Genomic DNA, 16,124 nt, shown 5'->3' on the forward strand with positions numbered 1-16,124 from the left:
TCGAAGGTCGCGCATGGCGCAGCAAGCATCTTGCATGAGACATGAACAATCACTGCGCCACATGTTCCCATGTTTAATAACATGATTTAACTCCTGTCATCATGAAAATGATATCACTTATACATCTCACTATTTTAATTATTCAGAGAGCTTTAATATCACGAATGTAATGGATTCTATGTCCTGTCGGAGGAAGAGAAAGCCCGTTTAAGAAGCAGGTAGTGATTCACACACACAGAGCACATAGAAGATCAAGTACATAACAAAGCTTGTGCTACTTTAGTTACAATGGGATTTGAGAAACTAGTAAATTAAACGATTTTAAGACGAAGTTTAATGTTCTACTTTAATGACAAAATAAACTATGTGATTAAAGTGGAAATTTTGAGATTGAAGTTGACATTTCGTGCCTTTTTTTTTTTTTTCTCTGTACCCTAATAAGCTTTCATGTGACACTCAGACGGTGGGCTACGACTCGCCTTTTCACGGCGACTTTGATATCTGACAACTTCTTTTTTTATTTCAGGCACTGTGCGACTTTGTGAACTTGAGCTTTCGAGTTTCTCTGACATGCTATGTCACTTGATCAACTTCCTTTTGTTGATTATACCACTGTTTAAACCAACAAATAGTACATTTTTCCTTGCCTCCACTTGGTATTCGCTGAAATTCTTCTTTTATCCCTCATGCTTTTGCCATTGTCTTTTCACAGAAGGCTGATTTTAAGGGTTATTTATATTGATTTGCATATTCAAAGAGTCGTAATTCTGGGAGGAGTTGGGGCGGGACAGCAGACACGTGTACGTGCGTTACTTTTCACACTGACTGGGATTTATGGAGCGGAAGAACGTGGAAGTTGGCATTCGCACAGATTTATGCATTTGGATTTTTTTATGCGTAAGCACATTTTCGTTTTTGTGCTTACATCATGTTATAGTGTGAATTCTACGCACAGCGTTACGCATGAGGCCCCTGGTGAGTAGTTATAATAGGGAACATAAAATTAACAAATTAAGTGTCTTTCCACGTACAACTAAAAGTTTTATAATTTCTTATACTTATCAAAGGTTGTTCCTAGTTTCATCCAGCATTTACTTAATATGTGTTAATGTTAATAAGACAGTGGATTGAAAGTAAATTTTTTTTTTTTCTTTATACAGGAAACAAAGATCACTGCAGATTGGAAGGTGGCAAAGAATTCTCTGGCAGAAGTGATCTTCAGAAACGCATCATAGAGAAACCACATTGTTGTAATGAGTGTGGTAAACGGTTTTCAAAATTGTGCCGTCTAAAGAGCCACACCAGAGTTCACACCAAAGAGAAATCATATTGCTGTAATGAGTGTGGTAAACGGTTTTCAAAATTGGGCCTTCTAAATAGCCACACAAGAGTTCACACCGGAGAGACACCGTATCCCTGTAATACATGTGGTAGACAGTTTGCACAAATAAGTGGTCTAAAGAGCCACGCTAGAGTTCACAGCAAAGAGACACCTTATTGCTGTAAGGAGTGTGGTAAACAGTTTTTAAAAATGAGCCGACTAAAGAACCACAGTAGAGTTCACACCGGAGAGACACCATATCACTGTAATGAATGTGGTAAACAGTTTTCACAAACGAGTGGTCTAAAGAGCCACACTAGAGTTCACACCAAAGAGAAACCATATTGCTGTTGTGAATGTGGTAAACGGTTTGCACAAGCTGGTGGTCTTCAGAAACACACTAGAATTCACATGGGAGAGAAGCCGTATTCCTGTAATGAATGTGGCAGACAATTCTCTGAAAGGAGCAATTTTCAGACCCACACCAGAATTCACACTGGAGAAAGGCCACATTGCTGTTTGGAGTGTGGCAAAGCATTCAGTCACAAGAGTACTCTTCAGAGCCACACAAGAGTTCACACTGGAGAGAAGCCGTATCACTGTAATACATGTGGTAAACAGTTTTCACAAATGAGCAATCTTAGGAAACACACTAGAGTACACACCAGAATGAAAACAATAGCCGTGCAAAAATCACCCCAGAAGAAGAACCACACTTCAAGAATCAAGAGTGAGATTCCTGAGAAGTAAGCCAACTCAACCATTGATAAGAAATCCCTCCTCATGAGAAACCACATTGCTGTTTGAAATGGGGCAAACAGTTCTGTCGGAGGAGTTCTCTTCAAAGACAAGTAAAATTCACACTGGGGAGAAGTACAACTGAACTGTCCTGACTAAAGAGTGAGGTGAACTTCTGCCTGGACAGTAAGCACATGTAACCATCTGGAATCCGTCCTACTGTGTGTTGCGTCAGAAACACGTCAACACAGAGGAGAAACAGCAGTTTATAAACTTTATCCCTTTCCAAAAGCAAAAAAATAGAACAGGGTGTCATGTAAACAGCTTAGGTAATAAATCAGTTACTAATAATTACAAATGCAAACTATTAATACAAAATAAACAAAATTAAAATCCATAATATACACATAGCCGTTTTCACCATACTGAATTACATTAAAATGTCATGACAGCACGCTGAAAGAACAAATGCAAATTTTATTTATTTATTTTAACGTAAAACATACCAAGACTGCATGTAAGAGCTTACAAAACACTTATTACACACTTGGGCATTTCCGAATAAAATACAGTTGGGTCCATAAGTATTTGGACAGTGAGATAATTTTGGCTCTGTGCGCCCCCACAATGGATTTGAAATGGAATAATCAGGTGTCTTAACAAAAATATTGTATCAACTGTTTAGAAAAGATGGACATTTTTATGCATGGTCTATCCAGTTTCAGGGGCTCAAAGGTTATTGGACAAACTAACATAAATGTAATGATCACTTTCAATATTTGGTTGAATGTCCTTTGTAATCAATGGCTGCCTGACATCTGAACTCCTGGCCATCTCCAAGTGTTGGGTTTCCACCACAGTGATGCTTTGCCAGGCCTTTACTGCCGCTGTCTTCTGGTGCTGCTTGTTTGTTGGACTTTCTGCCTTGAGTTTTGTCTTCAGCAAGTGAAGCGCATGTCCAGTTGGGTTGAGGTCACTTGATTGACTTGGCCATTGCAGAATATTCCACTTTGCCACATTGAACAGCACTTGGTTTGCTGTCACAGTATGTTTTGGCTCATTGTCTATCTGACCTCGGCAGCTCTGTGATTCAGTAGCTCTGCTGGACAGCCAATTGGATTGCAGGTTTTTCTCATTCGGTTTAGTCGACTTGAATCAGATAAGCCTTCCCCAACCCTAATCTTAACCACAGTGTAACTATCACTGATGTATAATGTAAGGTGACAACCTCTTCAATGGAGTGGAGCTCTGCAGCTAGAATTGAGTTACTTAACGGAGAAGCTGGGTGCATGCAGTCTGTGGTGTGTAACGTTAATTAGCATCCGTACAACAACATGCGATCGGAGTGCTACTAACCATGCAGGAAAAATTGATTTTAGGGTGGTTTTGAACTTAAAGCTACAAAAAGATGATAAAAGACAGATGATCATTTGCTACACACACACACCAATTAAATTGAAGAATTAACCTCAAGAGAAGCCATATTGCAGCTCTTACTCTCACAAACCAGAATCTTCTGGGCCACAAAAGAATTTTGACTGGGTGCCATCTCCACAAGCCCCGAGGAGTAAGTTAGAAGAGAAAGAAGGTGGAAGAAGTCAAACCACACTGGCCTGAAAACTTAAGTCTTTGAGCACCTTAACGTGGTGGGCCTACTTGGATGAGATCTATATCAGGGGGCTATCAACCCTTCGTCTTGGTGTACCACCCAGAAGAATTTAAATGTTCTGAAGTACATCTGGTTAATTACGGAACTGTTTTTAGGTAACAGTAAAGGTGACATTTCTTTTTCTACCCAAAAATGTTCTTTCAGAGAGCTGTTATAAGGTACTAGCAATGGTAACCTGTCAAAGACGGACATGTTTTAGAATGAATTTCAAAAGGATTTGATGTGTTAGGACTGATGGTTACTGGCAGTGTGTAACCAGGAGGAAGTCACTTCACCTGCCTGTGCTAATACTTGAAAAACAAAAAAAATGTATTCAATTGTGTCTCAAATGTTGTAAGTCACCTTGGATAAAGATGTCAGTCCAGTAATAATAATTGTCAAAAAGTTTAGTTCTAAAGTCACAACTTCAACCAGAAGGGATTTCCTGCCCCCCAGAGACTTTGTATTCTGCCACCTTAGTTTACCTACAGCGTGTTTACTTGTTTATTATTGTAAATTGTTTGTTACTTTGAATAAATTTCAAAATACTGGAATTCACCTGTCTATCCTCTCCAGGTATCTGACTGTGACTCCTGCACTCTGCTTTTTGTTTGTCCTAATTACTGCATTTTGTAGAGGTCCCTGAAACTCCTCCTTTACAAGAGCAAAATGGCCAATGCAGTGTGTACAGGGGAGCCTAACCTCGTCTCTGGTGAACAGAGCATCACTACAGAAGAGAACAACTGAGCCGAACGAGGCTGAAGTCGGCTACCTATTAGCTTCCAGCCAGCTACATAGTTACATACAGTACCTCCTGGAAAACAGTTACTTAACATTAACAGCACGTCAGATGATTTGGATAATAAAAAACAGTTGAGTTTTGCACAGCACAGTGTGGGTACTGAATGAGATTTACTGCGATGTTTAAATGGGTTACATGTCATTAGGCCACCCCTATTTTAAAAGTTTCAAGAGAAGAAAGATAACTGTGAAGTTGCACTTCAGGTTTGTTTTTCCAGCCCAACGTGAATACCTGGGTCAAGTGGGCTGGCAAAGGTGTCACATTGTAATATCTAATGAATGAGATTTACTTTAGTGTTTGAGGGGCACTGTAATGAGTTAAAAAGCATTGGGCCACCCCAGTTTTCACAATTTCAAGAAAAGATGCCTTTGTTACACTGCATTTTTGTTTTTCCCAGCCCACTACGGGTATATTAGTCAAATGGACTGGCAAAGTTAGCATTCTTTAATATCCAATGATTTGGTTTTACTCTTTAGTTTAATAAGCACAGTAAAGGGTTAAATGACGTTGGGCCGCCCCAGTTTTTGAGGGTACATTTGTTTAGGGCTGCCAACTCTCTTTCTCTCGAAATGAGAACCCTATGATGCCCTTTATACTGTCTTACAGTTTTTAAAATGATATAAACCGTTAGCAGCAGTTTATCACTATATTTATGATATAATTGCCACAATCAGTCACTGGCAAACTAATAACCCATTCAATATTTTGAATATGTCGAGCCTCTTAAATGAACAGACTTCATTTCTTCCATTCTTAGTTAGAGAGCTTAACTGTGTAGCATGTGTAAATAAATGGTAAAGTCACTTCTAGGAAAATAAAAATAAATTGAAAAGAGTAAAATGATTTGCGTTTATCTATATGCTTTTATATTTTTTCACTGAAGCTATTTTTCTCAGTAAATCTGGGTTCTTGGATCAACATGAATAGATCTGTACATAGCACGCTATTGAAATTGAATCTTGGGAGCAATAGCCCCTTCATTGAATCTGTTCTGCCCTTTCGAAAACAAGGAGATATGTTGTTCAAGTAGTCTGTGAACTTGCAGTTTCTTTTCGGTATAATGGGTATTCCTGAATTTATGTAAATAAAAGAATGATGAAAATATTATTAAATTACTCGAAGAAGTGACTTATTACTTGAACAACTGATAACTAAAAAGATATTGCATTTATACGACAATAAATGTGAGATTTAATAGTTAACTCAATTTACAATTTTATCCATTTTGGAACAACGGGTGGTAATAATATTTTCCATTAAAAAATTACAAAGCAGTACTTACTCGCACTTAAATTTGATGGACAGTACCTGGATGTATAAAATTTCTAGTTTAACCAAACTGCTGAAATTAAAAATAAGATCTCACATTGAAAACGTGAAATTGTAATTTTGATGGGTGGCACGGTGGCGCATAAGGGTAGCGCTGCTGCCTCGCAGTTTGCTTCCCGGGTCCTCCCTGCGTGGAGTTTGCATGTTCTCCATGTTTGCATGTGGGTTTCCTCGCACAGTCCAAAGACATGCAGGTTAGATGCATTGGCGATTCTAAATTGTCGCTTGGTGTGTATGTGTGTCTGTGCGCCCTGCCTAGGGTTTGTTTCCTGCCTTGTGCAATGTGTTGGCTGGGATTGGCTCCAGCAGACCCCCGTGACCCTGTAGTTAGGATATAGCGGGTTGGATAATGGATAGATGTAATTTTGATATTGAATACATTTACTTAGTTACGGTGAACTAGGATTACAAACAATTAAGGAAAGGAATAACATTCCTATCTACTCACCAAGAAGATAAAGCTGAATTCAAAAGATGAAGTGAAAAAGCCAATTTGGACAGACATTGACTAGTCCCGTCTGCGTTGTACTACGCTACACTGGAAGTAAAGCTTTTGGGAAAGAAGTGTTCGCGCTCCTTCCGCAAATGCTGATTGGTGTATGGCATTCATTTTTTTAACCAATGATAAGGATATGGAGATTTTCAAATTTTAGGAGCCAAAATTCCGGACATTTTAAAAATGTTATAAATTACTCCCAGGCAGTCCACGGCGCGTTAAAAATGAGGACGGTTGGCAGCCCTACATTTGTTTAATTCGAGTTGGATTTTGTCCAGCCCAACGCAAGTACATGGATCAAATGGACTTATAAAGTGGTCATGTTTTCATATTTAATGAATGACTTACGGTGCGGTTTCATAGACACTGTAAAGGGTTTTATTCCCTGAACGAGAAACTACACAAAACATGTGAATATAAAGCCAACCTCAGCCTCGCTCGTAATCCTGCATCCAGTTTTTAAGGGAAGTGGCACGTCTGCCTGTTGAGGCGAGCGCAGTGACGTCATCAACGGCGACGGAAGCTGAAGCCACGCTACACGAGAGGCGAACTCCAGCTGTTAAGGTAAACTTCGGCTCAGCTGACGTATCGAACAGTTGGTGGAGTCGCATCCTGGTTAATTCGAGTGCAGCTTAATTTCACCTGTGCAGACATCCGAGAAACAAATCCTCGCAAGGAAAAGGTACGTAGTTCTGTCTATATGTGCGAGAGAGGGAGAGACAGCGAGCAGGCACGGGGTCACCATTGTCAGAAATTCTGATCGAAGTCCCTGAGCAGCACGCGGAGCCTTGTGGTTTCTTTAGTGTTTCTGAGGTTTAACAGCTCGATTCTCAATGGAGTTTCCCTGTGAATTGACGACTCCTCGTCGTTCATTTCTTTGTGTCTCATAATCACCGCACAACGCAGAAAGTTATGTTAGGATTGTTTCTGATATCATGGCGCCCGCTCACCTTAGTGTATGCTCTTTGCCAGAGTAGTCTTATCCGGCTGTAATGAAAGGAGAGGCAACGATATCATCTTTCAGAACAGTTTCGGAAATACGTTCCCAAAGTTAGGCAAGTGTCTTATCAAGTTTCATGGAAGATATTGCAGCAAAGCGCGGTGCAAGTTCAAACGGATTAGCGCTCTTTTTCGTGGCTTTTTTGTTGGTTTCGCGATCCTGACGGGGACTTGCGCACCCAGCCGCCGTGGTGCATGTGTTTGTCTATTTTTCGTATGTGCAATGCAAGCGTCGCATATTTCCCATTGTAATGACGCCACGCATTTAAAGTTCTCGCATACCGTCGTCTGTCTCCTGTTTTTTCTCCCTCCTGAGTTGACAGCAGCAGCAGATTGCCACACAGAACATATTAAATTTATGATATTCCAGCTCTCTGCACATTTAGAATCCGCAGATTTATACTTGAGATCAATTTCATGATTAAATGTGTTAAAGAACGTATGTTATATTTTACAGATAAATATTTAACTTCATTTAAATAATTAATAACACGTGGGGTTGGCGCTGTGTAGCAGTAGCGTACGCAGGCGTGAAGTAGAAACCTGACCTTAATTTCAGAGGAAGTGCTAAGAGGACGTGTCAAGTGAATGTTGAGACGGAGCTGCTCTGGTTGCTGGTGTCGGTGTCTATAATAAATGGTTTCATTGGGTTTGGGACGGCCAGGACAGCTGCAGTGCTGAAGGCTTACTTGAGCTGTCAAAACACGGCCTCGCACTCACTCCATTGGAACGTGGAGCCCTGGGTAGTGAGCCGATGCAAGGGAGCAGCTATGCGGGCGAAACCCTGGACAAATCTCCGATAATATGATGTGAGAATCAGGAAGCTGTAGCCACTCTCCCGACTAGATCGAGGTAAATCGCTCATGGCGGAGACCTTGTCAGAATATTCTCTTCGCGACTTCAAAGCTGGAATTTTCCTGAAAAATCAAAAAAACAAAAATAACTTGCAGCTTCAGCATGTGGCGAGATGCCCAAATGTCACTCCTACTGTTTAGTTTGCCTTCATCAGAATGACCGATTGCATAATATGACTAGTGATACACGTCCGGGTCATTTTAAAGGGCTGACCTGTGCTTTGATGCTTTGAACGATTTGTATTGTACATAGCCGGCCTCTAAGTAACTTGCCGGTACCTTTTTCCACACACGGGTTCAGTCTTACGATGCTAATGACACTTGGGGCGTGCAAATAACGTGGTCTAGTGTGACGACACGGCTCTAGATAAATGCATTTTACAAAGATTCACTTTATATATAAATAATAATGTCAAACTGATGTGAATAGTTTGAGTTTGCACATTTCTTAGGCATTGGCTTCGTCAAGTTGACTTTGCAATTTTTGGCTTCAGCTAATTTCATATAAAGTTGCTTTGTCATCAGGAAATGCCAAGGGGTCAGTGCAGTTGTAGCAAAGGACCACTTTATCTTTCGTATGTTCAGGACTTATAGTGTTCACTCCGGAGTGTCGGTCAGGACACTGGCAAATGATGCAGAATATTCCACACAGCAGCTTAGTTTGAAATTGAACTTATTTATTTGGAGATATACACCTGCATTCGAATAGGTATAGGTGTATTTGTAGTTGTGTGTGTGGTCTACAATAAAAAAGAATACATAAAACTTATTGATAAAGTACCCAAAGTCCACTAGATGGCAGTATTACTGAAATTAAGCACTAGCTTACCGGCAGTATAGAATTCAAATCAATAACGTAATCAGTACATTTAAACGACTTTACATCTTAACATAAAATACAAGGAAAATGCAAACGAACCCACCTCTGGTCAAAAACGCACACTTATCTTAACTCGGTACACTGCTGATTCTTACTTAAAACAAATAAATGTTTCTTTTTGCGGATTGACTATTGCGACACTCGCGCACCTTCTTCACTTTTTAACATCCCATAATAGACACTCTCATGCATGCTGGGAGGTGCACCCTTAAATGTGATCCGTGGCTCTTATTGATACCTCTCTAACAGCAGTCCTTCCTTTAACTCTTTGTTTTCAAACAAGCACAATGATTGACACGCCATAAATGAAAATCTTCATCACGAGTACAAGACCACACTTGATCATTTTTATAATGAGTGCTTCTGTTTTCCTGGCATCCTCAATTAGGAAGCATTTTGTATTTTAATATATTTTTATTGGGGGGAGGGACAATTATAAAAATAACAGATTTTGCATTTAAATCTTTAAGTATATGCTACTGTTTATTATTTTATGATGTACAGTGGGTATAGAAAAGAATCTCCCCATTCGAAATATTCCCATTTTTTTGCTTTACAGTCTTAAATGAAAACACACACAAACTAATATTTTTTCCAGCATTACTTACTCAATGTAACCTATAACATCCAAGTGAAAGATATCACAGCTACAGTTCAGAAAAAAGTAATAAAAATTCAAAAACAAAACGTACTGAGATTAATAAAGGATTGAACACCCCCCCCACCCCCATGTAGGTGTCTTGTTGTTGAACCCCCTTTTACCTTAATGAGCCTTGAGTCTGTTGGGATACTTTTCTATTAGCTTTGCACATCTAGATTGAGCTATTAGTATTTGCCCCCCACTCTTCTTTGCAGTTTAACTGTTCAAGTTTGGTCAAATTGGATGGTGAGCGTTGGTGGTCTGCTATCTTCAAATCTTTCCACTGATTTTCAATGGGATTTAGGTCTGGGCTCTGACTCGGCCACATGAGGACATTCACTTTTTTTTCTCCTTCAACCACTGTGTGGTCAATTTTGCTGTATGCTTCGGGTCGTTGTTGTGTTGAAAGTGAACATTCTTCCCATCTTCAACTTTCAGGCAGAGGGTAGCAGGTTTTCCTCAAGAATTTGATGGTATTTTGCCCCATCCATTTTTCTTTCTACCCTAATGAGAGACCCAGGCCCTGCGCCAGAAAAACACCCCCACACCAGGATGCTGCCACCTCCATGCTTTACTGTAGGTACGGTGTGTTGTGGATGGTGAGCTGCATTGGTGCACCGTTTGATTTTGGTCTCATCTAACCATAAGACCTTTTTCCACTTGGCATCAGAATCTTCAAGGTGTATTCTGGCAAAGCTCAAACGAGCCTTAATGTGGCCTTTCTTGAGAAGTGGCTTTTTCCCTGCGACCCTCCCGAACAAGCCACAATTGTGGAGCGCTTGTGAAATTGTTGTCACCTGCAAACAATGACTACTCTTTGCCATAAAATCCTGTAACTCCTTCAAAGTGGCCATTGGCCTCGTGGTAGTCTCTCTTACCGGTTTCCTCCTTGCTCTTCCTTCCAGTTTGGAGGGACACACTGATCCAGGGAGGGTCCTAGTAGTACCAAACACTTGCCACTTCGTTAGTATGGACCTTACTGTGCTCCTTGAGATTGGTAAAGCCTTTGAGATTTGTTTGTCTCCATCTTCTGCCTTATGTCTGTCCACAACTATATCCCTGAGATCTTTTGAAAGTGGCTTGCCACCCATAGTCAGTTGTTTGCTGTCAGTTGCACTACCAAGCAAGGGAATGAATGCTCCAGGAACAGCTTCACTAATCTCATGGATTACAATTGATCACAGGTGGAAGGACACCAGTAACCGTGGTCTGCAATGGAAATGGTGGGCACTGACACCTGATGGAGTTTAGGATGGGGGTGATCCTTTATTCATATCAGGATTTCTTGTTTTTTGATTTTTTTAAATTCATCTGAACTGTAGCTGTAATATCCTTCACTTGGATGTTATAGATTGCATTGAGTAAGTAAAGCTGGAAAAATATTGGTTTGTGTGTTCATTTAAGGCTGTAAATAAAAAAAAAAAAAAAAAAGGGAATATTTCGAAGGGGGGGGGGGGGGGGATTCTTTTCTATACCCACTGTATATGCTGTCATGACTTGTATCAAAAATGATGGTGGTCTTTGTTTCTGACCTTATTTATGATGGTGGCTTTAAAGCCCTATGAAGTACAAGGACAGGAGCACACCGAGATGTTCCTCAAAGGTTTTGAAGTGTGTAATTTTTTTTTCTTGTGTTTTACATTTTTATGAACATTCTTGTGCCTCTTTAGTGTTTGAGGTTTACTGACTTAGAATTGACATTTTTTTTTTAAATTGATGATGATGACATTACCAGCCTTTTTTAAATTATTTTTTACTTTATTTTTTATATATGAAGTACAGGAAAAGTATTGTAATCGTCCAAAAATTCAATTTCAAGATTTTGATGAATCTCAACATTTTAGACCCCCCGGAGTCTGAAAATACCATTTTTGAAATTCTGTGTGTGTGTAAACACGATAACTTGGATCAGTTGAGTTCAGTTAGGTCAACCAAATTTTGCATGCAAGTATTAGGTACAAAATGTAGGTTTCTATCAACTTTTGGGCTATTTTCACTAACTGGATGTGGAAATTTACCTTTTATTCATGCAGCTGCAGAGTCTGATTTATTCAACATTACTTAATAATAATTGTTCAATGTATTATTAATTTGATTTGTTGTTGATGGTTCTTTGATGTACATAATATAAAAATATAATCATTGTCTTGTGTTTTACTCCTCAAACATCCATCCAATATCTGAGTATATGAGAAAGTGTAGGGGAGACCACTCCTGATTTTTATAACGTTTACTTTTGTCTCTCTCTGACAGAAAAGAGCAACAGAGATGAATTGCATAATTATAACTGTGATAGTCTTAATATTTTCAAAAGTTTGTTTTATCATTTTTGTAATGAACATGTAAGAATAATTTAAATTAGAAGTCCGCAACATTAGATTTGTTAAAAAAATTACAAGACAAGAACCTTTCTGATATATTTTGTTTTTCTCCTATAACAGGAATTTAATGACCTCTCAGTCCACAACACTCGGCTAAGCTTCACCTTCACACTGGTATGGAGCAGCTTAAGAGGTGACCTTTTATTGTCTTGGCTACCAAGCGTGACTTGCCGTAATTCTCTTTGGTGAAACCCAAATTGGCTCAGGTAAGCCTGGGGTCTCAATTTAACTGTGACTTTATGGCTAAGTGTGCTTTGTGGAATAACCCCCAGGAGTTATTAGACATAATCGGAGACTATTTTTTAATAGTTTATGTTAATGGACCGACTAGGGGGAGGCCAGTCTAGATTTAGTATTCTGTAATAAACAAGATAGAACAGAGTGGGTAAAGCTGATTGAACTATTAGAATTAATTGACCGTAATATAATAGATTTCTCTGTATTTTGAAAGAATGCCTATTGAAAATGAAAACAGTTAAATTTTTAGAAGGGCAAACTTTGAGCAGATGAGACAAATCCTAAAGTAAGATAAACCAGGATAAGCTTTTAAATATGGAGGCAAGTTGAGTTGTTGTGAACAAAATGAAAAGTTTTTTGCATATAATGCAGGACAAGTTTGTCCCACAATTTGGAAGCATTAAATTAAGGAAAGCTGTAAGGTGGTTAAAATTAGCTAAAAAGGAGTTACAAAGGAGGTTAAAAAAAAAAAAAAAGATGAATAAGGCACAAGCATTTGACCGATGGCTACAAAAAGGATATTGCAGAGACTAAAAGAGTGTTGGAGAGACCAATTGCAGAAAAGGCAATAGATGTCCCAAAGAGATTCAAGTATTTTAGCATTAAAAACAATCGGGAGATGAGGAGTACTAGGAGTGGTAAAAGTGAGCTGGAATATACAGTGAACCAGCAAACTCTTATCAGCATGTGAAGAAACTGACAACCTCCTAAAAGTAACAGGGATTACTAAATATACAATACACAACTTCAAGTTCTGGTGTATGTCAGAGCTGCAGATTGCAGTTACAGGTCTTGTTGGCAGAACATGTCAGTTAACATGACTTAAAATCGCTGGTCATTTCAAATTACCTGACTGCTAATAACATGCTGATAGAGCATGTGCTTTATGAACGTTTAACAGGTTCTGCTTTCTTTACTTTCTTTTTTTTTTTTTTTTTCCTTCTGTTGTGGTGTGTAAAACACAAGACTTCAGACAGATGAGCATCCTTTTCTACAAAACACCCATGTTCTTTATTCCTCACATATTATACTTCCGGATGAGCATTTGTTGCTTGTCAGCTCTCATGTATGCAGAGTCCGTCTCTGCAACTAAAGATAAAATCATACTTATGCAATTTCTACCTCACTAACAGATAAAAAAGGCTTGAGCTGAGTGAGTGATTTTTGCTGTTTCTGTGGCTGTGGGAGGATGGGATAGTAGGCTGCTTTCTGCTTGCGCATATCGACACATTTACAAAACAAAAGATACTGACAGAGAGGTGAAAATGGATTTAAGGTGGGCTGGGATTATGAGTTTATTCGTAGGCTTTGGTAATTCTAGTGTAAACAGAATTAGTACAAGTGCTTCCCAGTTGTCACCTTAAAATTAATTCTTTAACAACACGGAAATTCAGTTGAAAAATGAAGGGCAGATTTTACACAAATGTTAGAAACTTTTTCTTGATTCAAAGAATCACAGACATGTGGAATACATGACCAAGTAGTGTGGTAGAGAGCAGGGGCCTCATGCATAATGCCGTGCGTAGAATTCGCACTATAACATGACGTAAGCACAAAAGCCGAAATGTGCTTACGCACAGAAAAATCCAGATGCAGGAATCTGTGCGTTCGCCAACTTCTGCGTTCTTCCGCTACATAAATCCCACTCAGCGTGGAAATAAACGTACGTGCTTGCTATCCCGCCCCAACTCCTCCCAGAATTACGCCTCTTTGAATATACAAATCAATATAAATAGCCCTTAAGCCCAGCGTTCTGTGAAAAGACAATGGGAAAAGCATGGGGGAAAATATAAGAATTTCAGCTAATACCAAATGGAGGCAAAGAAAAACGTACTATTTGTTGGTTTAAACAGTTATATAAGCAACAAAAGGAAGCTGATCGAGTGAAATAGCGTGTCAGAGAAACTCGAAAGCTCAAGTTCTCAAAGTCGCACAGTGCCCAAAATAAAAAAAAAGTTGTCCCATATCAAAGTCGGCATGAAAAGGCGAGTCGTAGCCCACCGTCTGAGTGTCATATGAAAGTTTATTAGGGTACAGTGGAAAAAAAAATAGGCACACAGTGTGAAAAAAGCATGAAATGTCAACTTTAATCTCGAAATTTCCACTTTAATCACGTAGTTTTTGTCATTAAAGTAGAACATCATAAACTTCATCTTAAAATCGTTTTAATTTACTAATTTCTCAAATCCCATCTTAACTAAAGTAGCACGTTAAATGCTTCATGCTCTTCCTCCGACAGGACACAGAATCCATTATGTTCGTAATATTACAGCTCTCTGAATAATTAAAATACTGAGAAGTATACGCGATATAATTTTCATGATTATATGAGTTAAAGCATGTTATTAAACATGGGAACACGGTGGCGCAGTGATTGTTCATGTCTTACAGCAAGATGCTTGTTGCGTCATGCGCGACCTTCAATGAAATGCTTTATTACAGACGTACTGCATTTTTCAAATGTACTAACCCCCAATTCCTGTCCTTCCTTTTCTTTCTCCAAATACCCAATCAGTTCTGTAATAGACGTTAAGCCACCTGTAAGCTTAGAATGCCGATTCTTCAAAACTTTTAAGGAACATCGAAATATCTTCGTAATGTTTAATTGTTCTATTCATCTATCCTTCCAGTGTCGCGCCAGCCACAGCATGAAAACAGCGCGAGGCAGGAACAAACCGTGAACGAAGCTCAAGCTCGCTAGCGCTGTGGCACCGTGTAATTTAAAGTTAAGGTTTTATCTGTATGATGTAATCAACATATTTTGCTGCATTTCATCTTAAAAATGATATCGTCATCATATGTAAATATGCGCTTTATAAAGTTGCTCAGGTTTTGCAATATTATAACTATCATAAGTACAATTACCTCACGGTAACTTGCAAGTACAAACAGTTCTACAAGGAGCACTTGATGGACTGATTGAGTGCGTGTATAGTTCTTGGGATGAAACTGTTTGTGAACCGCGAGGTCCGAACAGGAAAGGCTGTGAAGCGTTGGTCGGATAAGAGCAGTTCAAATAGCGAATGGCTGAGGCAGCTAGTGCTTGATACTGTATACCGATAATTCTCTTTCCGATCGATGTAAATCTGTGATTCACACTCAGATACAGTGATATAAATACTCCAAGTGGTGCAGTACGAGTAATATGGAAAAGATGATCTGGTGTGGCAACCCCTAACGGGAGCAGCTGACAGAAGAAGAAGAAGGTGCAATGAGAGTAACAACGCTAAAGCAGTAATGGTATTTAGAATAGTTTGACCATTCTGTGGACCATTATATTGTTACAGGTTAATTACAATCAGATGCATTAAATTTATGAATGATATGCGGTTAATTTCAGTGTATTTGATAAAGCTGCCGTCATGGATGTGGATCTAAGAATGGGTAACCACACAGGAACAGTAGCACTGCTTTGATGCAGGGTGCTGCCAGTCTGCAAAACCGAGCGGAGAACTTGCGTACGACAGGGTTTGAGGTACCGTGGAAAAGTGCATCGCTTTATGCCAAGTGTAAGTTTTATACATCGTGATTTGAACGTGGAAACGTTCTTGCGCAACATTTCTGTGCATACGCACCGTTCATAGATGAGGCTCCAGGACTTTAGGAATATTCCTATTTTGACTTGATGTTATTGTGATCAATCTAGGTGAACAGGGTGGACAAGCTTGTTGGTCTTTTCTCATCAGTTTTTGTAATGTTCTGTTATTTTATAGTATGTAAAATTGAGCATAAACATACATTGCTAAATTATAGTACTTACAATAATTTTTTTAGGTACCCAACATTTTGCACAGATGAG

At 39.1% G+C, this 16,124-nt stretch overlaps 1 protein-coding gene across 1 annotated transcript in view; it reads left to right on the forward strand.

The window, feature by feature from the left end:
- Positions 1-16,124, forward strand: part of LOC114665162 (zinc finger protein 791-like) — a 44,268-nt gene that overhangs the window by 8,484 nt on the left and 19,660 nt on the right. The window contains exon 3 of the mRNA XM_051934829.1: positions 1,161-2,070. Within this exon, the coding sequence (XP_051790789.1) occupies positions 1,161-2,070 (910 nt within the window). The remainder of the gene's footprint in view (positions 1-1,160; positions 2,071-16,124) is intronic.

The sequence above is a fragment of the Erpetoichthys calabaricus genome, chromosome 1 (assembly GCF_900747795.2).
Source record: "Erpetoichthys calabaricus chromosome 1, fErpCal1.3, whole genome shotgun sequence".
NCBI lineage: Eukaryota > Metazoa > Chordata > Cladistia > Polypteriformes > Polypteridae > Erpetoichthys > Erpetoichthys calabaricus.